Source organism: Protopterus annectens, chromosome 17.part0 (assembly GCF_019279795.1).
Source record: "Protopterus annectens isolate FY-2018-M chromosome 17.part0, PAN1.0, whole genome shotgun sequence".
In the NCBI taxonomy this organism is placed as follows: Eukaryota; Metazoa; Chordata; order Ceratodontiformes; family Protopteridae; genus Protopterus; species Protopterus annectens.
In genome coordinates, this window is record NC_056751.1 from 21,738,709 (window position 1) to 21,762,289 (window position 23,581).

General features: G+C 44.9%; 1 protein-coding gene across 2 annotated transcripts in view; it reads right to left on the reverse strand.

Moving 5' to 3' along the window:
• The window catches only part of ABRAXAS1 (abraxas 1, BRCA1 A complex subunit), an 804,658-nt gene that overhangs the window by 429,175 nt on the left and 351,902 nt on the right, over positions 1-23,581 (reverse strand). For both annotated transcript variants that reach the window (XM_044059464.1, XM_044059465.1), the window contains exon 5: positions 14,666-14,859. In XM_044059464.1, the coding sequence (XP_043915399.1) occupies positions 14,666-14,859 (194 nt within the window). The remainder of the gene's footprint in view (positions 1-14,665; positions 14,860-23,581) is intronic.

Sequence of the window (23,581 nt, forward strand, 5' to 3'; positions counted from 1 at the left end):
CCCTGTGCAGAATCTTTGTAGTTGGTAGTTGTGAGGAGAGGCAAATAGGTCTATGTCCGGGCATCATCCCCAGGTCTTTGTTATCATGCTGAAGACTAGTGGATCCAATTTCCACTCGTGGGGATCCATTAGATTTCTGCTTAGTTCGTCTTCCAGAGTATTTTTCCTTCCTGGCAGGAATTGAGCTTGCAGATGTACTTGGTAAGTCAATGCTGTGTGCCACAAGTTCATGGCTAGCCTGCAGAGGGGGTAGGAAGGTGTGCCTCCCTGCTTGTTTATGTACCACATGACTGTAGTATTGTCCGTCTATTAGTAGTTGTCCTGGATGAAGTTCGTCCTTGAAGGCTGTTACGGCATTCTGAACAGCTAGCATCTCTTTTTGATTGATATGTAGATGCATTTGACTTGCAGACCATGTGCCCTGAATACATCTTCCTGCCATATGGGCCCCCCAGGCATAATCTGATGCATCTGTTGTTAATACCTGTCTGGCTGTGGGTAAGGTGAATGGCTGTCCCGTGTTGTTGTGACAGGCTTTTGCCCACCATCGAAACTCCTGTTGCAGGCAGGGAATGAGGGTAATTAGTTTCCAGGCTGTGGCAGTGTTGAGTCCAAACACTTTTTAGATACCATTGAAGTTTCCTCATATGCAATCTTGCATATGGAATTAGCAGAATGCAGGATGCCATGAAACCAAAGGCCTGCAGAATTTTTTCTTGCAGATAACTGGGTCTTTGTTGACAACATTTTGAAGTAAGTAGTCAGTTGTCTGTGCTTGTCTGGTGTGAGATAAGCCATCTGGGCAATTGTATTTAAGCTTGCACCCAGGAATATTATCTCTTTGAGAGGCTACGAGTTTTGATTTCTTCTCGTTTACTGTGTACCCTAGACTTGTCAGTAATCTTTTTACAAACGTTAGATGCTGTAGTAGAATGTCCTTGTTCTCTGCTTGAATAAGGCAGTCGTCCAAGTAATGATATATTTGTATTCCTCTTTGTCTGCAAAATGCAATTACTGGTGCCAGGCACTTTGTGAAGACCCTGGGCACAGTAGATAAGCCAAAGGGCAGTGCAGAGAATTGGTAGTGCATTGAGCCGGCTTTGAATCTGAGATATCTTCTGCATGTTTGTCTGATTGGGACATGCAGGTATGCCTCTTTTAGATCTAAAGTCACAAGCCAAGCCTTCTTGCCCAACACGGGCAGAAACTGCTGCAGAGTCAACATTTTGAATTTTGGAATATCCAGATGTGTTTAGAATAGATAGGTCCAGTATTGGTCTCCATACTTTGTCTTTTCTGGGTACTAAGAACAGTCTTGAATAGAATCCGTGACCCTGCTCTTGTTCTGGTACTTGTTGAATGGCCCTCATGTCCATGAGGGATGAAACTTGTTTTTGTGCCTCTGCCCATTGATTGCGTGGCAGGTCTGGCATACCGTTTTGCCTTGGCAGGGTGTGAAAGTGGAACCTGTAGCCTTGTGAAACTATATTTAGAATCCATATGTCCTGGGTGATCATGTGCCAGTTTTGTGAAAAAAGTGCTAGCTTTCCCCCCAGAGGGGCTGCCAAAAGATAAGTACTTGGTGCTGGAAGTGGAAAATCATTGAGACTGTTTCCTGTATGGCTGTGATTTTTCCTATCCGCTCTTGGAGGTAGAAGCACCCCATTGTTTAGGCCTGTATGAGCCTTGGGGCTGTGATCTGCCTCTAGGGCGTCTGTATCTGCCCCATTGTGGTCTGACACTGGAAAAGACCAATTTTATGTAGGCCAGTTCCTGCTAAATCTGGGAGGCTGTACCAGCAAGAAATCCTTGACTGTTTGCATAGATTTAGCCTTGTCCTCCATTTTCTTCAACACCTCTTCTGCTTTAGCACCAAACAAAGTATCATGCTGTAAAGGAGCGTCTAATACTTTTGCTTTAACATGATCTGGAAAATTTTGTTCTTTTAACGAAGCATGTCTCCTAATGACAGGACCTGTAACAGCGGCCCTGCAGGAGGCCTCAAGAGAATCAAAACCACATTGCAAAGTATGCTTTCTAACTTGTTCAGCTACATGCAATAAATCCTGCATTTCTTTATTGTCTGCACATTCTGAATTTGCTGCCATTTTCTGTTTAAGCAAGGATATAAGATATTGCTGATACTTAAGCATATGAAATTGGCAATTTAAAGCTCTTGCAGCCAAGGTAGCAGAGGTATAAATCTTTTTCCCCCATCTGTCTAGGGCCCTAGAATCCCTATCGGTGGGAATAGGGTTTTTTGCAGTAGAAGCCTTGACCCCTTTGGGACCCTGAGAGATGGTTTCTGGGTCAGCTGCAGGGTTCTTATAGATAAATTTATGTGAATCAGGAACCCTGTAGTATCTGTCTGGCTTAACAGGGGCTGGTGGTAGAGAGTCTGGAGAAAAACTGGACTCTGTAAATACATCATCTACAATGTCTAAAACAGGCGGGATAGCAGGGGGCCTGTGCTGGGGCAATAAAAGGAAATATCTGAGCCTTTTCTTGGATTCTGAGTAATCTTGGCTCTTCCAGTGGAAATGCTCCCTCACAGTATGCAGTGTTTCCCCTAAATAATAATCCTCAGCAGGAGAGGCTGAAGGGACAGATTCTTCAGCATCAGAATCCTCATAGGGAGGAATAGAGTAATCCTGTTCAGAGGAGGAATCAGAGGAAATGGAAACCTGGTCTGAAGATTCATATTCTAACTCTTGCCTAGGCCTCTTTTCAGGAGGGGGATGGGAACCCCTGATCAAAGTAATAAGGTCTTTGGCCATTTTAAGCATCTGTTTTTTAGGCATGGAGGCCTGTCCAGGTAAATGCTGTACTTGTTTCTTTGTCTTTAGCGCTGCTTTAGTCTTTGTCTTTGTAGATAAAGTAGGTTTCACATGCAACTGTGTAGGCCTGAAAACACCCTCAGAAGCCGATGCCTGCTCAGCGGCTCCAGACCCATCTGAGGGAATAGTTTCCGAATGTCCAATACCTTGAGTTTCCACACGCCCAGTCGGCTCCACATGGGAGTCGGAAGCGGCCTGTGGCTCTGAGGTAGCAGGTGTCAGGGGCTGCGAAAGCGCCTCACTTGAGAACCGGCGACAGGCCTAGAAGAAGCCCCGTCATCTGTTTTGGATCTCGGATGCCTGTCCTTTTCTTTTTTTCGTTTTTTGTAAACTCCAGTAGTCGGCTGATCCGACGGCATTATATAATTAAATCTTCTGCCAAAGTAATGAAATGCAAAATCGTACCGACGCTTAATAGTGCGTTGGTTAAATCTAGCACAAAACCGACAACTAGCAACGTTATGGTCAGAGCCTAGGCAAGGAATACAGTAAGAATGAAAATCCTTGAGGTATTTGCTTCCCACAAGAAATACAGTTATTAACTTTTTCTGACATCGGTCTGGAGCAAGAAAAAAGTTTCCCCAACGGGGTACCTAGCTTTAATGAAGACTTCGGATCTGAAATTTGAAAACTTCAGGAGTCGGCCGACCAGCACTTGCGAACTGCTTTTGCTTCGGGCACGCACGGCAAGAAAGACTGAAGAAAATGGCATCGGCTGCATCTTATATACCCCTGGCGCACTGATGTCAGGGAAGAGGCGACAGCAACAGACGCCGGACCTAGACTTTGGAACTCAGGCCGACTGCAGGTAGCCTGCCAGCAGGATAACCCAATTGTAATGACTGCAACAGTGAAACACGATGAACATCTGACCAACAACTGATCCGACTTTTGAAAAGGTTTAGTCCTGTCCAGGTAAAATCTAAGCTGTCTATGCACATCCAGGGAATGCAGTAACCTTTCCCCTTTATTCTGAGGATTAGTAATGAAAGTAGGCAGGTGGATAGACTGGTTAAGAGTCAGGCTAGAAACCACCTTAGGCATAAAGAAGGGATTAGTTTGAAGAGAAACCTGATCCACATGGAAGATGATAAAAGGCTCTACTGCCATTAAGGCCTGCAGCTCAGAAACTCTTCTAGCTGAAGTAATAGCCAAGAGAAAGGCAGTTTTCCAGGAGAGAAACTTCAGGTCTGCTGAGGCAGCTGGTTCAAAAGGAGGCAGAGTAAGTTTCTCAAGTACAAAATTGAGATCCCAAGCAGGAGTAGGTGCCCTTCTGGGAGGCTTTAAATTGCTAGCTCCTCTGAGGAACTGTTTCATCAAGGGATGAGAGAAAATGGGTTGCTCAAAGGAACAATGAGCAGAAACAGCTAAAGCATGAATCTTGACAGAAGAAAAGGAAAGTCCGCCATTAAGCAAGCCTGCCAGATAGTCAAGAATAAGAGGAAGAGTAGGTTGAGGAGGGTCTTCCCCTCTAGTCTACATCCAAATGAAGAATCTTTTCCACTTATCTGCGTAAGATTTCCTAGTGCTAGGCCTCCTGGCCTCATGAAGGACTTCAACCACCTGTTGGGAAAGGTTCAAATTATGAGCCAAGCTGCCAAATGCAGAGTCTGAAGATGAGGATGCAGAATTTTTCCCCCCTCCTGAACCAAGAGATCTGGTATCAGGGGAAGATGCCAAGGCTGAGACTGGGAGAAACAGCAAAATAGTGGATACCAATGTTGTCTGGGCCAGTCTGGAGCTATGATGATGGTCCTTGGTTTTTCGTCCCTTATCTTTAACAGCACTCTGGGAAGAAGAGGCAGAGGAGGGAAGGCATAGATCGAGAGCTGTTTCCAGGGGAAGGACAGAGCATCCACTTTCCAAGCTTTGTTGTGATGATCCCTGGTGCAAAAGGTTGGAAGAAGATGGTTGGTTGGAAATAAGAGATCCACCTGGGGAGTGCCCCAACGCTGAATGATGCGATAGAAGATGGTCTTGTTTAGTCGCCACTCGTGAGGATCCAGGGTCTGCCTGCTCAACCAGTCTGCCAAGATGTTGAGCCTTCCTAGAAGAAACTGAGCTATCAGATGAATGCCCATGGAAGCTGCTATGGACTATAGTATCATGCTTTGTCTGCACAGGAGGTAAGAGTGAGTCCCTCCCTGCTTGGTGATGTACCACATGATTGTGGTGTTGTCTGTCCTGACCAGAAGAGTACCAGGAGAGAGAAGATGCTTGAAAGCCATCAAGGCCTGCTGGACTGCCATCAATTCCTTCAGATTTGTGCAAATGCATCTGCCATCTAGATGTGCTCCCCAAGCATAGTCCAAGGCATCTGTGGTGAGAGTCTGGCTGGCAGGAGGTGGACAGAAAAGCAGGCCTTTGTTCTGTGCACAGGCAGTTGCCCACCAAAGGAACTCCATCTGCAGGCAGGGAATCAGATGAAGTATCAAGTCTAAATCCTGAGTGTGATGACACCAAAGGTTTTTGAGGTACTATTGTATTTGCCTCATATGCAGTCTGGCATATGTTAATAATCAGAATACATGAAGCAATGAATCCAAGGGCTTACAGGAATTCGAAAGATCCATTTGTTTCTCTTGAGGGAGGAATACAATCTGGGCGGCTGTGTTCAGGCTCGCTCCCAGGAATACAATCTCCCTGGTGGGTACCAATTTTGACTTCTTTTCGTCGGTGTAGCCCAAAGAGGTGAGAAGGCTCTTCAAAGTCCAAATCCTTTAGAAGTTGCTCTGGAGAGTTTGCCTGAACAAGACAATAGTTCAAGTAAGGGTCAATTTGAATGTTTCTCTGCCTGCAAAAAGCAATGACTGGAGCCAGGCATTTTGTAAAAACTCTGGGAGCAGTAGATAAGCCAAAGGGCAGTGCAGAGAATTGGAAGTGCCTGTTCCCCACCCTAAAGCGAAGGAACTGCCTGCAGCTTTCCCTTATTGGGATGTGCAGATAAGCTTCTTTGAGATCCAAAGTCACCAGCCAGGAATCCTTGGCCATCATTGGCAGCAACTGCTGAAGAGTGAGCATTTTGAATTTGGGAATCACCAAAAAAGTGTTTAGAATGGACAAATCCAGAATACGGAGCCAGGTGCCCCCTTTTTTGGGAACCAGGAATAGTCTTGAATAGAAAAGTACAGTTTTGTACCTACCATAAATGTAGATGTCCGAACTGGATAGCATCTGCAGTCATAACAAATGGGTTGTCCTGTCGTCAGGCAGCCCTTCGGTCGGCCGGATTCCAAAGTCTGGGTCCGGCTTCGGCTGATGTCGCACTTCACCCGACGTCATCTCTGCTGGTCTTCGGGTATAAAGGCATCAGCCGACGCCATTTTCCTCAGTGTTTTTTGCCCCAGATGCCAGTTGCCCTCTTGGAAGGCTAAATTTTGGATAAATGCCAATGTTTCCAAAAGGATAGAAGGCAAACACAAAAAATAAGCATGTAGGTACATATATACAAACAAATACACCATAAGAGACTCCCCCCCCGCCCAGCTAGCTATTAGGAGGGTAAATACCCTAGGAGTACCACAGAGGGAAGGAGGGAGGGTAATCCTGACTGCAGATGCTATCCAGTTCGGACATCTACATTTATGGTAGGTACAAAACTGTACTATGTCCTTCATGGATGCATCTGCAGTCATAACAAATGGGTAGAATACCATAGCCAACTAGGGAGGAGGAAGAAAAAATTATGGTGTGGTTAGGATCCCTTGCAGTACAGCAGTGGCAAACCCTGCTCGGGATCTAGAATACAGAGGTAAATTATAATGCTTGGCAAATGTATGCACGGAGGTCCAAGTAGCCGCCTCAATAATGTCCTTGGTTGCCACTCCTCGTAAGAAAGCTGTGGTAGTGGCTGTAGCCCTTGTAGAATGAGGCCTTATGTTCTGTGGAATTGGTTTTCCATGGTAGGAGTAACAGAATCGTATGCAATTTCCTATCCATTTGGAGATTGTCTGTTTGGAAATTGCTTTTCCTTCCCTTCCTGTTGCATAGGCTACAAAAAGCTGGTCAGTTTTTCTGTTACTTTTGGTTCTGTCCAGGTAGTAGCGTAGCTGTCTATGTACATCCAAGGTATGCAGCATTCTTTCCCTCTGTTTTGTGGATTGGGGAAGAAGGTAGGTAGGTGGATTGCCTGGTTTAAAGACACTCTGGATACCACCTTAGGCATAAATGTAGGATTAGTTCTCATGGACACCCTATCTTGATGGAAGATTAGGAAGGGTTGTACTGCCATTAAGGCCTGAAGTTCAGAAACCCTCCTTGCTGAGGTAATTGCCAGTAGGAAAGCAGTTTTCCATGACAGGTGCTGTAGATCTGCTGTTGCTGCTGGTTCAAACGGAGGGAGTGTCAACTTTTCTAGCACAAAGTTCAAGTCCCATGCTGGTAATGGTGGTTTCCTAGGAGGTTTTACATTCTTGATCCCTCTGAGGAACTGCCTGAGTAGAGGATGTGAAAAGACAGGTGGATCAAACCTGTATTCTGCTGAAATAGCTGATGCATGTATCTTGATGGAGGAACAGGACAGGCCTGTATGTAGGAGCTCTGCCAAATACTCCAGAATGTTAGCAATATCTATACTCGACACATCTTTTCCTCTTTCAGCACTCCAAATGACAAACCTTTTCCATTTTCCTGCATAGTTCCTTCTTGTTGAAGGTCTGCGGGCTTCAAGGATAATGTCTTTAACCCTTTGGGAAAGATCTGGATTAGTTGCACTATGTGATGTTCCAGGCAGTCAGTTGCAAAGTTTTTAGGTTTGGATGCATGATGCTGTAGTTGTTCTGAGTTAACAAAGGCATCAGGGGTATTGTCCACATTTTCTCCCGAGACATGCTCCTCAGCAATGGGTACCAGTGTTGTCTTGGCCAGTTCGGAGCTATCAGGATTATCCTTGGACGTTCCTCCTTGATTTTTAGTAATACCCTGTGTATCAAGGGAAGAGGTGGAAATGCATATGCTGTCAGACCTTTCCAGCTGAAGGAGAGCGAATCCACCTTCCATGCAAGTGGGTGGAATGTCCTTGTGCAGAATTTTTTGAGCTGGTGATTGAGAGGGGAAACGAATAGATCTATTTGTGGCATTCCCCATTTCTTTATGATGGTCTTGAAGATGTCCGGGTGTAGCATCCATTCGTGAGCATCCGAGGTGGTTCTGCTTAACATGTCTGCTAGAGTGTTCTCCTCTTCCGGTACAAATATTGCCTGTAACTGGATGTTGTAGCTGAGTGCCAGATTCCAAAGGTCCAAAGTCATTCTGCATAGGGGTATGAATGAGTGCCTCCTGCTTGTTGATGTACCACATGACTGTGGTGTTGTCTGTCCTTATCATCAAATGTCCTTCTTTGAGGAATGGTCTGAATTTTTGGATTGCCAGTTTTACTGCCAGCATTTCTTTTTGGTTTATGTGCAGGTGCAGCTGGTCCTGAGTCCACAATCCTTGTACGCATTTGTCCAGCATGTGCGCCCCCCATCCTAGGTCTGAGGCGTCTGTTGTGATGGTTTGGCTTGTTCGAAAGTTGCGGAAGGGTAGGCCTGGGTTTGACTGGCATGCTTGAGCCCACCATAGGAACTCCTGTTTTAGGCATGGGATTAGTGGTATTTCTGCTTCTAGACTGTGCCTGTGTTGGGACCATAAATTCTTTAGGTACCACTGTCGTTTTCTCATATGCAGTCTGGCATGTGGGACCAAGATTATGCATGATGCCATGAAACCCAAGGCCTGCAGAACTTTTCTTGCTGTTAGTTTGTTCTGTTTTGTTAATGCCAAGAAGTAAAGAGGGAGTTCTTTTTGTTTTTCTGCAGTTAGGAATGCCATTTGTTTTACTGTGTCCAATTCAGCGCCCAAGAATGTTCTTGTTTGGGATGGTATCAGCCTTGACTTTTGTAAATTGACTGTGTATCCCAGGGCTTGTAGCAAGTAAATGACCCTTTGTAAATCTGTTGTCAGCTTGCTTTTGTTGTCCGCTTGTAGCAGGCAGTCATCCAGGTATGGATAAATTTGGATTCCCTGTAGTCTGCAGTGGGCGATTACTGATGCCAGGCATTTTGTGAATACTCTGGGCGCAGTAGATAAGCCAAAGGGCAATGCTGAGAATTGATAATGCTCTGATCCTGCAAGAAATCTGAGGTATCTTCTGCAATTTGGTCGAATGGGGACGTGCAGGTATGCCTCCTTGAGATCTAGAGTTACCAGCCAACACTCCTTGCCCAGCATGGGAAGAAGTTGCTGTAGGGTCAGCATTTTGAATTTTGGGACAATGATGTATGTGTTTAAGATGGATAGGTCGAGAATAGGTCTCCAGCTTTTTTCTTTTCTTGGTACTAGGAAGAGTCTGGAGTAGAATCCTTTGCCCTGTTCTGTTATTGGTACTCTTTCCACAGCTCTCATCTTTGTTAATTGCCTTATCTGTTGTAGAGCTTCTATTTTTTGATTTGGAGGCAGGTTTGGCATTCCTCTTTTGACTGTTAAGGTGTGGAAGTGGAACCGTAGCCTTGGTCTATGGTTTGCAAAATCCACATGTCTTTTGTGAAATAGTGCCAATTTAACGAAAATAAGGCTAACTTTCCGCCTAATGGTGCTGCTATTTGCTCCCTGGTAGGCGGAGTTAGAGCCAAGTCACTGTGATTGTCCTGTTGCAGTGGTAGTGGTGTGTCTGTGCCTCTGTTATTACCTTGCCACTGTCGTCCTCTGTAGGCACCTCCTCTGGATTGATTTCTGCCTCTGGAGCGTCTATTTCTGCCCCTTTGGGATCTTGTGGAGTCAGGAAAGGACCAATTTTTGGCAGGCCAGTTCCTGCTAAACCTTGGGGCTGAACCTGTAAGAAATCTTTAACTGTTTGTACAGATTTTGCCTTTTCTTCCATTTTCTTCATTACCTCCTGGGCAGGTGTACCAAATAAACTGGCCTTATCCATAGGAGCATCTAATAGTTTAGCTTTAACATGATCCGGTAAGACCTGCTCTTTCAACCATGCATGTCTTCTTATCACTGTGCCAGTCATGGCTGATCTAAATGAAGCCTCCAGTGCATCATAGCCACATTTTAAGGAATGGTTACTAACCTGTTGTATGTTATTCACCATTTCTAATACATATTTCTTATCTATAGATTCATCAGAGGTTAGTTTTTTAGTTAACTGATCAAGCATAAACTCTTGGTATTGGATCATGTGAAACTGACAGTTTAAAGCTCTAGCTGAGAGAGTAGCAGAAGTGTAAACTTTTTTACCCCATCTGTCTAAAGACCTGGCTTCCCTTTCTGAAGGAATAGGGTTTTTTGCTGTGGTTGAGGCTACTGCCTTAGGCCCATGGGAAATAGTTTCGGGGTCTGCCAGTGGGGCCTTGTATAGGTGGTGATGAGTGTCTGGTACCCTGTAAAATCTATCAGGTTTGGCAGGGGCTGGAGGTAAAGAATCAGGAGCAGTGCAGACATCATTAAATGCATCATCCACAACAGGCAAAACAGGAGGAATAGCCAAGGGCCTATGTTGTGGTAAGTGCAGAAAAGTCCTAAGCCTTTTTCTGGAATCTGAGAAATCTTGTCCCTGCCATTGGAATTGCTTTCTCATGGCATGTAAGGTTTCCCCAAAGGAAAATTCCTCTGGTGGAGAGGCAGCTGGAATGGATTCTTCCGCATCAGAGTCTTCATAAGTAGAGAAAGGATCCTCTGGCTGTTCTGTAATGTCGGAGTCATCCGCAGAATCATCAGAGGACACTAGCTCGGGGGGCTCTGTTCTAGGTCTCTTTTCTGGGGGCTGAGAGGCCCTGTCTGGGTGAGATTGGGATCCCCTAATTAAGGATATTAAATCTTCTGCCAGAGTAAGCATTTGTGAACTGGAAGTGGGCCTGTGTGAGGGAGGTTTAACAGGCACTGGCTTAGCAGATTTGGCTGCTTTAGCCCTGGCAAAGGCCTTGATAGACATGGCTGCAGGGGGTCTAGCAGCACCACGTGCTGGGGTAGAGACATCCAAGGGGATGGTGCCTGATAACTCACTAGAAGCCACAGTTGTAGGCAAAATTTCTGAGGCCGATTCAGGTAAAGTAGCGGGAGCCTCAGTAGTAGTCATGGATTCGGCTGAAGATTGACCAGTTTTCTCGGTTTCAGCCGAAACCGAGACACTCGCTTGCTTAACGGTGGTTTCGCCGAAACCGCGGACCGCGAGTGTCGGTCTTTTTCCTTGCGTTTTTTAACAATTTGGGTAGTCGGAGGATCCGACGGCATAATGTACGCAAAGTCTGAGCCGAAAAACTGTTCAGCAAACTCCGACCGGCCTTAGCGTCGTCGGTTGAAGGAAGCACAGGCGTAACAGGCTGCTACGTCGTGGTCTGGGCCTAAGCAAGGCAGACAGTAAGAGTGGAAATCTTTATGAGGTATTTGTTTCCCACAAGTTAAACAGTTATTGACTTTTTCTGACATCGGCTGAGGCAAGAAAGAGTCCCCAACGGGGTACTTAGCTTTTTAGAAGTCTTCGAAGTAGTATTCGGTAGTAGTAATCTCTGGATCTGACAGACCGGCACTTGCGAACAGCTTCTGCTTCGGGCGCCACGCGGCAAGAAAGACTGGGGAAAATGGCGTGGGCTGATGCCTTTATACCCGAAGACCAGCAGAGATGACGTCGGGTGAAGTGCGACATCAGCCGAAGCCGGACCCAGACTTTGGAATCCGGCCGACCGAAGGGCTGCCTGACGACAGGACAACCCATTTGTTATGACTGCAGATGCATCCATGAAGGACATCCCTGGCCTATCTGTAGTGCAGGAACTGGCTCTATTGCTCCCAGGTTCAGCAAAGAAGAAACTTGTTTTTATGCTTCTGCCGTTTGATTTGGGGGATATCTGGGTATCCTTGGTGGACTGTGAAGGTATAAAAGGAGAACTTGTAGTCCTGGGATACTATTTTGAGCACCCATTTGTCGTCTGTGATGGTGAACCAGACAGCTGCAAAAATGGCTAACCTTCCCCCCCCAAAAGAAACCCTGGGCCCGCAGAGGCAGGCAGGTGAAGGCTGGAGTCATTGGGAATGCTTGCTTTGGGAAGTTTTCTTAGAACTCCCCGATTTTGAAGAGGAAGCCTGCCAGTGCTTAGCCTTTTGAGGGGTGGAAGTCTGTCCCCTAGAAGACCTGTAACCCCTAGGTCTAGTGCAACCCTGTTTACCAGGGCAGGAAAAGTCCAATTCTTAGAAGGGTAATGTCTACTAAAATGAGGAGGCTGAACTTGCAGAAAGTCCTTAACAGTTTGCATAGATTTGGCCTTATCCTCCAACTTTTTCAACACCTCTTCTGCTCTGCTACCAAAAAGACTGTCCTTGTGCGAAGGCACATACAGTAATTTAGATTTGCCAGGTTCAGAAGGAGGCTGTTCTCTGAGCCAAGCATGTCTTCTAATGACAGAACCAGTGGCTGCTGCCCTGCAAGAAGCCTCCAAAGTGTCAAAACCACAATGTAGAGAATGTTTAGTGACAAGAATGGCAGAAGTAAATAAATCTTGCATGTCCTTACTCTCCATCAGGGAAGGAACACCAGCAATTTTAGCCTTAATAGCCTCCAAAGTATGCTACTGATACTTAAACACATGAAAGACAATTAACAGACCTAACAGCCAGGGTGAAAGAAGCATAAACCTTTTTACTCCACCTATCCAAGGCCCTAGATTTCCTGTCAGAAGGAACAGGATTTTTGGCAACCATGGCTTTAACACCCTTAGGGCCCTGAGAAATGATCTCTGGATCAGCAGTAGGATTCCTGAAAAGGAACTGATGAGAATCAAGAACTCTATAATACCTGTCAGGCTTTCTGGGAGCAGGAGGAACAGAATTAGGAGACAAAGAATTCTCCATGAAAAGATCATCCACAACTTCCAAAACCAGAGGGATAGCCAAAGGCTTATGCTGTGGCAAATCCAAAAATTCCCTAATCCATTTCTTAGACTGAGGGTTGTCCTGACTTTCCCATTTGAAAATGCTCCCTAAGAGTATTCAGAGCATCTCCAAAAGAAAAATCTTCCGATGGGGAGGCAGAAGGGATGGAGTCTTTTGCATCAGAATCCTCAAAACCAGAAAAAAGTTGACAGTTTCCTTCTTCATCGGCAGAGTTGCTGGAAACAGAGTCCGAGGCAGACAAAACTTCTGGGGACAATTCGCTAGCCCACTTAGAAGGAGGTGGCTGAAAGCCCCTGATAAGGGTCAAAAGATCACTAGCCATTTTAATCATCTGAGACTGAAGCATTTGAGGGGAGGCCGGCGCCTGCTTTGGAGTAGATTTTCGGCTAGAAGGCCTGCTAGAAAGCTGGAGGGACTCAGGAGGCCTAGCCACCACAGTAGTTTGAACCAAGGTCGTCAGTCTGGATCTGGTCTCTGGGAGGAGAAAAGAGGCCTCAGAAGCCGGCTCCGGATCCATCAGAGGCAGCGACTGGCAGAGGGTCAGTAGACGAAGTGGAAGCCTGCGGCATGGAGGACTCAGAAAAGGTCTCCGCAGAAGCCTGCTGCTGAACATCTGCAGACTGCAGGGGCAAAGAAAGCGCCTCACTGACTACCGCTGGGATGACAACCAACTTAACAGGGACATCATCGGCTAAATTGACGCTAAGCCTGTCGCGGTCCTTATCCTTGTGCTTCTTAGGAACATCTGAAGTCGGGAGACCAGAAGATGCCATACCGAAGAACTTAGGCCAAACTCCGAAATGCTTGAGCAAGATCCTAGCAATACGGCATATGGTAAGTGGGTTAAAAGAAGCACAGAAAACACAATTAGGGACGTCGTGCTCAAGACCCAAACAAGTAATACAGTAGGAGTGAAAATCACGGTGCAGAATCTGTTTTCCACAGGCAAGACAGTTATTAACTTTCTCTGACATTTGTTAAAGGAAGAAAAGAGGGTCCCCAACGGGGTCTTATCTGAGGATGTCTTCAACTAAGCAGTCAGAATACAAAAAGAAGGTACTCGACCGACCACCACTTGTGCAAAAAGCTTCTGCTTCAGGCTCCGTGGCAAGAAAGACTGAGGAAATGGCGTTGGCTGCCTTCCTTTGTACCTGATGTCCTTACGTCAGGCCTAAACCAAAGGCAGCCAACGTCGTACACCAAGGACTTTGGTATTCTGGCCTACTGTGGGCTACCAGGACCGGATAACCCATTTTGTAAGGACTGCAACAGTGAAACACAAACATCTGCTCCCCCACAACAAGCAAGTCTGTTAAATCACAAGCCCAAATGGTAGACACAAGCATACTTAAGCAGCCCCCTTCACTACGGTGTGCAAAGAAGTGTGAGTCACTGAAGCAGTTGGGAGCATTCTACACATGGGACTTGTCTTAACACAGGAAAAAAGAAAAGAAACAGCACTATGAAAGTTATCCATGAGTCCTCTTGTCCCAAAAGGAATGAATCAACTACATTTAAAAACCCATGCTAGACAACAATGGCCTGTAAAGAAAAATGGAAAAAGTATTTTGCGTGAATGCACCTCATATGAAACATCAGAAAATGAAAGCTGAATGTACCTCATATGAAACATCAGAAAATGAAAGCTGAATGTACCTCATATGAAACATCAGAAAATGAAAGCTGAATGTACCTCATATGAAACATCAGAAAATGAAAGCTGAATGTACCTCATATGAAACATCAGAAAATGAAAGCTGAATGTAACTCATATGAAACATCAGAAAATGAAAGATGAATGTACCTCATATGAAACATCAGAAAATGAAAGATTAATAGAAATGTGAAATTATATAAAATATTGCAAGTCAAATGATCTTTTCTTATTCATTATACAAAGCCTGTTCACAGAATGAATGTCACAGAGCAGGTTCACATAAATATATGGTACCTACCTCTCTTGAGGTTTATGTATAGCATATTCCAACCTATGTGTAGAATTATTATCTGAAGTTGTACTAGTTGTAGTTAATAAAAACACGAGTTCAGGATTAGACAGATAATTCTGCAGATTTCTATGCAGCACCCTCTCTTGGAAGGTCATTTCCTGACGTGTATTGCGCCTGAATTTGTACCAACCAACAACATCCTATAGAAGGGAAAAGACAAAAATAAACTTAGTTTATACGTGGTAGGAAGGGAAAAATGACATGCAATAAATATGTTGCATTTTAAACTTCCTGTTCCTTTGGACTTCCTGTTAAACATTACTGAAATGATGAAAAGGAAAACTAAAGAGATAAGCAAAATTAATTAATTAATAAATAAGTTATGCACGTACCATAACATTCCATCTATGTTGTCCATCTCCATTTATCCTTGACATACGGGTTCAGTTCAGATATCAGAACAGACACAGCCATTACTACAGCTTGCGCAGGCCAAAAACTCGAGCTTCATCCTTACTATCCTTATCCATCTCCCTATCCCAGTTACCTTGGATCAAATTTGCAGATTAGAAATAAAGTATAATAAAGGATGCCTTAATGGAAACCATATCTGCTATGCCTCAGTACATACTACGAATGTATCCATTCCACCAAAACAAAATCTTCAAAGGCCGGGGGATGGAGGGAGGGGAGTCAAGGATAAATGAAGATGTACAATACAAATGGAATGTTATGGTAAGTACACAACTTCTTTATCTGATATTTTCAATTCTTCATCTCATCCTCACATACGAGACCGAGTCCCCAGCTACCTTTAACCTGGGTGGACTCACTGGAGAATATTCCTCAGACCTATCACACCAAAGGAGGCCATTCCCCTGGAGACCAAATCTAATTTACAATGAGTGATAAAGTATGATGGTTGGGTTCTTATTATATAATCGAAGATGCAATTCTTCAAATACGTCTTGATCGAACTTGAAAGCACGAAACAGCAAAATAGTGAAACGGCATATAAGCAATTTCTTTCCCTGGGAAAGAAATCACTTGACTGCCTCAGTTACTTTGCCGTTTTCCTCACTGTAATGTGATCTCGGAGTTGGTATATTTAAGTAGGTGGGTGGGGGGCAAAGTCCCCCCACACACTTTATTTTGGTTTTTTTTTTGTTTTTTTACTATGTAATGTTTTGAAGTTTTTATTTTTTTTTGTGGAACAGTGATTTTTTTCCCTGGGAAAAAAAATCGCTGTTCCAAGTGTTTGGGATTGTAAGCTTTCACTTACATGGGGTTGATAAATCAGTGTTCACTTTTTTAAGCGTTCACTGATTTAATGTAGACCCTGATGGTTTGCCCAAGTGGCTGCTGTGCAAATATCATCCAAGGAGGCATTTGTCTGGAAGACTGCAGATGTGGCCATTGCCTTAGTAGAATGAGCCCAAATGGATGCCAGGTTTCAATCCTTTTGAGGTATAAATAAAGGAAATACAACGAGAAAGCCATTTTGATAAAGTAACTTTGGTAACTGGTAGGCCTTTCCTAGGGCCTACAAATGCAACAAACAGTTGTTTTACTTTCCGAAACTCTTTCGTTCTATGTAAATAAAAACTTAACTGTCTATGAACATCCAACAAATGTAGTACATATTCACCCTTATTACTAAAATTAAGGAAGAACACAGGCAAATGCATAGTCTGACTTAATACTTATTTGAGAAACAACTTTGGGCAAGAAAGAGGGGTTGGTACACAGAGACACTGTCTTTATGAAAAACCAAACACTGAGGCTGAGAAGTTAGTGCCTGAGTTTCTATCTGTCTTGCTGAAGGGATAGCCACCAAAGAGAGTTTTCCATGAAAAGTACTGAATATAGTACAATTGCGTACACTTACCATAAATGTAGATGTTCGAGTGTATTCACTGTTGCAGTCATCACATTTGGGTTATCTGCCTGCAGGTAGCCCTCAGCCGGCCTGAATACCAGAGTCTTCAGATTTCTGCATCAAATGATGTCTCTTCTTCCATGACGTCAGGTTGTCAGGGGTATAAAACATGCGGCCAATGCCATTACATCAGTTTTTCTTGCCCCAGATGTCAGGTGCCCCAACAACAGGAAGCAATTATATGGTATGGTACACTCCCATCAAAAAGCAAATACACCAGAAAAAATAAATATACCAAACAAGAAGGAAAGGTAGAGTCAAGAGAAGTCAGGGGGGGGGGGGGGGGCTGGAGGAAAGGTAACCAGGACTGCAACAGTAAATACACTCAAACATCTACATTTATGGTAAGTGAAGGTATGTACAGAGCTCCAGGTAAGCAGCTTCTAGGATGTCCCTTGTAGGGGCTCATCTGAGAAAAGACAGAGATAGATGCAGCCCTGGTGGAATGTGATCTTATCCCCTGTGGGGTAGGTTTTCCATGGTGCTTGTAACAGAATTAATGCAATTTGGAAATGGTTTGCTTTAAAATGGCATTCCCCTCTGCCCCTGCAGCAAAGCTAACTAGCAGCTGTTCAGATTTTCTGAGAGGATTAGTCCTGTCCAAGTAAAATTCAAGTTGTCTGTGCATGTCCAGAGAGTGCAGTATTAGTTCACCTTTGTTTTGTGGATTCGGGAAAAAGGTAGGCAAATGAATGGACTGATTTAGGGCAACACTAGACACCACCTTGGGCATAAAGGAAGGATTAGTCCTGAGGGAAACCCTGTCCGCATGGAAGAAAATGAAGGGTTCCACTGCCCTGCGGGCCTGTAATTCAGACACTCTTCTTACTGAAGTGACGGCTAGAAGGAAGGCTGTTTTCCAAGAAAAGAATTTCAACTCTGCTGTTGCAGCTGGCTCAAAGTGGGGGAGAGTGAGCTTTTCCAATACAAAGTTAAGGTCCCAGGCTGGAGTGGGAGATCTCCTGGGGGTCTTAAATTTTTGGCCCCTCAAAGGAATTGTTTTAGCAAGGGGTGAGAGAAGAGGGGTGGGCTCAGTATTATAATGTGCTGAAATGGCAGAGGCATGAATTTTAACTGACGAGAAGAGCAGGTCCTTGTGGAGAATTTCTGTTAAGTACTGTAGAATATGAGGTAAGCTGGGCACCGTTGTGCCCATCCCCTGAGCCTAGCTCCAAGAATATATTTTCCATTTTTCAGCATAGGATTTTCTAGTATGAGGCCTCCTTGCCTCCAGAATGACATCCAGCATCTGCTTACTGAGGGATGCTAGAGGAGAGTTCAAGGAATTAGCCAGGCTGCAAGGTTCAGGGTTTGAAGCTGAAGGTGCAGAATCTGGCCCACCTGCTGTGCAGTAGGGAAGGGGTCTGAGGCAGGTGCCATGGTTGCAGCAGTGTCATATTGTGCAAGAGGTGGTACCAGTGCTGGCATGGCCAGTCTGGTGCAATCAGTATTGTCCTTGGCTTGTCCTGTTTGATCTTTAGTAGAACCTTCGAGAGGAGAGGCAGAGGGGGAAAGGCATAAACCGAGAGGCTTTCCCAGGTAAAGGACAGGGCATCCACTTTCCAAGCTTGAATGTGGGGAGTTCTTGTGCAGACTTTGTTAATTTGTAGTTCTGAGGGGAGGCAAACAGGTTTACCTCTGAAGTCCCCCATTTGTTCCTCAAGGGGTTGAATATTTTGGGTTCTAGTTTCCATTCATGTGGGTCCATGAGATTTATGCTTAAGTCGTCTGCCAGTGAATTCAGTTTGCCTGGCAGGAATTGAGCTTGAAGGTGTACTTTTGTAGCTCAAGGCTGTGTTCCACAGAGCCATGGTTAGTCTGCAGAGAGGGTATGAGTGGGTTGCCCCCTGCTTGTTTATGTGCCACATAACTGTGGTGTTGTCTGTCTTTACCAATAGTTGTCCTGGAAGAATACGGTCTTTGAAGGCTGTCAGAGCATTCTGTACAGCTAACATTTCTTTTTGATCGATATGCAGGTGCATTTGTCTCGGGTTCCATTTGCCCTGAATGCACTGTCCTGCCATGTGAGCCCCCCCCCATGCCTAGTCTGATGCGTCTGTTAGGGTTTGGGTGGTAGGGGGTAGAGTGAAAGGGAGTCCATTGGTGTGGTAGCAGGCCTCTGCCCACCAAAGAATCTCTGTCTTCATACAAGGAATGATAGAAATTGTTTCCAGGTCCTGAGAATGTTGACACCATAGGCTTTTTAGATACCATTGGAGTTTCCTCATATGCAGTCTTGCATATGGAATTAGTAGAATGCAAGAGGCCATGAACCCCAGGGCTTGCTGTATTTCCCTTGCAGATAGCTGGGGTTTTGTGGCCAATAGTTTGAAGTAGGTTGTCAAATAAACTGGTTTCTCCGGAGTGAGGAATGCCATCTGGGAAGTTGTGTTCAAGCTTGCTCCCAGGAATACAATCTGTTGGCAGGGTACTAGGTGAGATTTCTTTTTGTTGATGGTATACCCCAGTGAGGTTAGAAGTTTCTTTACGAATGCCAGGTGTTGTAACAGCAAGTCCTGGCTTTCTGCCTGAATCAGACAATTGTCCAAGTATGGGTAAATTTGAATATTTCTCATGCCTGCAAAATGCAGTGGCTGGAGCTAAACACTTTGTGAATAACTTGGGCGCAGTAGATAAGCCAAAGGGAAGTGCAGAGAACTGATAGTGCATGGAGCCTGCCCTGAAGCGTAGGCATTTCCTGCAAGATTCCCTTATTGGGATGTGCAGGTAAGCTTCCTTTAAGTCTAGGGTTGCCAGCCAGGCATCTTTGGCTAACATAGGAAGACGCTGTTGAAGAGTTAGCATTTTGAATTTTGGAACTACCAGAAAGGTGTTGAGAATAGAGAGGTCCAGGATAGGACACTAGGAGTTGTCTTTTCTGAGTACCAGAAAAAGTCTTGAATAAAAACAGTGTCCCCTTTTTTCTGCTGGGACAGGCTGAATAGCCCTAATACTGAGAAGAGAGAGGGCCTGCTGTTGGGCCTCCGTCCATTGATTTGGGGGTAGGTTTGGCCAACCATTTGGGGTTGGTAATGTGTGGAAGTGGAATCTGTATCCTTGGCAGACTATGTTCAAAACCCATTTGTCCTGGGTAATGAGTTCCCAGTTTTTTGCATGCAGGGAGAGCTTTCATCCTAAGGGAGCAGGTAGTTGAGCAGGGCTTGCAAGGGTTAAGGTTAAGTCATTGTGCCATTTTTCCATAGGGGGGTGGCTTACTACTCTCTGCTTTGGAAGAGGGTGCCCCTTCACTGCTTATGTCTGCGCGTAGCCGGAGACTGTAGTCTAGGTGGTCTGCTGTTCCTGGGCTTGGACTGAGAAGGCCTGGAAGGGACTGGAAAGGACCAGTTCTTTGAAGGCCAATGCCTATTGAATCTAGGAGGCTGTACTTGTAGGAAATCTTTAACAGTTTGCATAGATATAGCTTTTTCCTCCATCCTTTTGAGGACGACTTCTGCTTTGTTGCCAAAAGGGTGGTCTTGGTTTAAGGGAGCATCCAGTAATTTAGCTTTAACATGATCTGGCAAGTTTTGTTCCTTAAGCCAAGCATGCCTTCTAAGTACAGACCCAGTGACAGCAGTCCTGCAAGATGCTTCTAAAGCGTCAAAACCACACTGCAAAGTATGTTTACCAACTTGTTCTGCAGAATGCATTAAATCTTGCAATTCTTTGTGTTCAGCACAGTCAGGAATCAACATCATTTTCTGTTTACGTAGTCCCATAATATGCTGCTGATACTTTAACATATGAAGCTGGCAATTTAAAGCCCTAATGGCTAAAGTAGCAGAAGTGTATACCTTCTTATCCCATCTGTCTAAGGCTCTAGAATCAGAATGGGGTAGAATTTTTGGCAGCAGTAGCCTTAATGCCTTTTGGTCCTTGGGATATGGTCTCTGGATCCGCAGAAAGATTCTTGAAGAGGAACTTGAGAGTCAGGTACTCTATAGTACCTTGTCCGGTTTTCTGGGAGCTGGAGGTAAAGTGTCTGGGGTAAGGCTAGATTCCAAGAAAGCATCATCTACAATGTCCAGAACAGGAGGGATAGCTAAAGGCCTGTGTTGAGGCAGGAGTAAGAATTCCTTTAGTCTCTTTTTTTCCTGGCTTTCCCAGCGGAAATGCTCCCTAAGAGTATGCAAGGTTTCACCGAAAGAAAGATCTTCTGGAGGGGAAGCAGAGGGAATGGAATCCTCATAAGCAGATAAAGGCAAATCCTGGTAATCAGAAGGAGCAGAAATATCAGATTCCTGATCATAACAATCGGAAAGAAAATCAGTTCTAGGTCTCTTAGAGGGGGAAGGCTGGCTTCCCCTAATTAAGGTAATAAGGTCTTCAGCCATTCTAAGCATTTGTTTTTGAGGCATATGGGCCTGAGTCTGCAGTTTGGTCATCGGTTTTCTAGGCATAGTGCAAGTTTTTGGCTTGGATGAAAACAATGGCATCGGTTTAATATGAATGTCTGTAGGCCTGAATACACCCTCAGAAGCCGGTGCCTGCACAGCGGCTCCGGACCCATCCAAGGTAGAGACATCCACAGGTTCCATAGTTGAAGAAGCATCTCACAGCATACTGGACTCCGAATGGGTCTCAGTAAAGGCCTGCGAATCTGAAGTAGCGGGTATCAGGGGCTGCAAAAGTGCCTCACTGAGTACCGGCGGACTGGCGACTAGCTTAACGGAAGCGTTGTCGGAAGTTTTGGACCTATGTGGTCTGTCTCTGTCTTTATCCTTATGTTTTTTCGGAAGATCGGTAGTCGGATGGCTTAAAGTCATTTCGGAGTACACAGATCAAGTACGAAAGCAATTGGCTGCAAACATAACCCGACAACGAATAGTTCGGGCGTTAAAGAAGGCACAAAACAGACAGCGAGGGACGTCGTGGTCTGGGCCTAAACAGGGGATGCAGTACGAATGAAAATCTCTATGAGGTATTTGCTTTCAACAGGTAAGACAATTGTTAACTTTTACTGACATCGGTTAGAGCAAGAAAATGGGTTGCCATTGAGGTACTTATCTTTTTTGAAGACTTCGAGTCTGAAACTCTAAAACGAAATTTTCAGGAGACGGCCGACCGACACTTGCGAACTACTTTTGCTTCAGGCATTGCACAGCAAGAAAGACTGATGTAATGGCGTCAGCGGCATGTTTTATACCCTTAACGACCTGACATCATGGAGGAAGAGACAGCATCCGATGCAGAAATCTGAAGACTTTGGTATTCAGGCCGGCTGAGGGCTACCTGCCGGCAGATAACCCAAATGTGATGACTGCAACAGTGAAACACGAAGAACATCACTAGTTGCTGCAGGTTCGAAGGGTGGTTGAATAATCAGACATATATTACTAGATTTAAATCCCAAGGGGGAGAAGGATCCTTGTGTGGAAGTTTTAACAATATGGTCCATTTTAATAAGGCTTTACAAAATTTGCAGGAAAATAAAGATAAGTTATCTATCTCAATGTGAAAATTTGAAATGGGCTGCTAACTGTACCTTAACAGTAGATGCCACTGCGCAGTTATTGAACAGGTGGACTAGAAAAATTCCAGAATTAAATGAATATGGATCCCATCACGGCTCCTATTGTGTTGTGCCCAGATTACTAACCTTTTCCATTTACTCCTATATAGTTTTTGAGAAGATGACTTATGGGAGGATCAGAATATGACAGACTGGGAAGGAGAGCATAGGATGTCTGGTAATCAATAGAAGTGGAGGAACCAAGCGGTCAGCTTAAGATTGTGAAGGTTGGGATGAAGCATTTATGTTGGATAAAACAACAGATCTGGAAAGGGTTCCATAATCCAGGGCTCCAATCTGTAGATGAGGCCAGAGGAAAGGAAACCAGATTTGTTGAGGCCAATACGGGGCAATGAGGATTACTATTCTCCTCAACCTGTTGGCTTTCTGAAGGAATATGAGGATCAATGTAATCAGGGGAAAGGCATACAGTAGTCTGGGAGGGGGCAAGTGTGTATTACAGCATCCCTTGGGGACTGCCCTGGTGGGGGAATTAGAGCAAAAGTAGCTGATGCAGTTATTGTTTAGAGGAGAGGCAAAGAGATTGCAGCAAGGCTGGGCCCATGAGCAGAAAATGTTCTCTGCTATGTTCTGGTTTAGGGACCACTTGTAAGGCATAAAAATGGCTTTTCTCAACTTGTCCGCTATGACGTTGCCCCCCCCCCCCGGAATATGCACTATCAGAAAGCAGTTGGATGAGATCGTCCAATGCCATACCCGAGCACATCCCTAGAGGAAAAGCAGTCTGAAATGCCTGCAATGCTAGGAGCAACACCCTCATCTCCAGAATGTTTATGTAGAGCTTGGCCTCTTCTATGGACCAGGTACCTTGAGCAGTCTTCCCCAGATAATGCCCCCTTCCACCCCATCTGGGAAGCATCCATGGTCACCGTAGCTTGTGGTAGAGGGGGGGACAAATGGTTGACCTTGTGTCACCTGTAGTGAATAAATCCACCATGAAAGATCCTTTTTGCATATGTCCATTATGAGGATCTGATGAGACACTGGTTGATGAATTATTTACCACTGAGAAGCCAGAAGCCATTGCAAAATTCACATGTGATACCTGGCCAGTGGAACCAACACAATTGCTGCAGCCATAGATGTTAAGACCTGTTGAACAGGACGGGCAGCTACCTTCTCATTTCTTATCAGCCTTGACGTTTGCCTTCTGCTTGTTAAAACCCTGGAAAAAGGAAGTATCACAATCATCTGATTGGTGTCTAGCAGGGCTATTATGAAAACTATTGTTTGAGTGGGTTGCAGATGAGATTTTTGATAATTTATGGTTATGCCTAGTTCCATACAATAACCTAGTTCCATACAAATCTGAAGAACAGAGTCTCTTGCTTAAACGAGTAGATGCCTGGTTGGGGTAGAAATGAGTCAGTCATCTAAGGAAACTCTGAATCCTTGTCAGGTGAGCCGCAATCACTGCCATGGATTTGGTGAACACTCTGGGGGTGGCAGT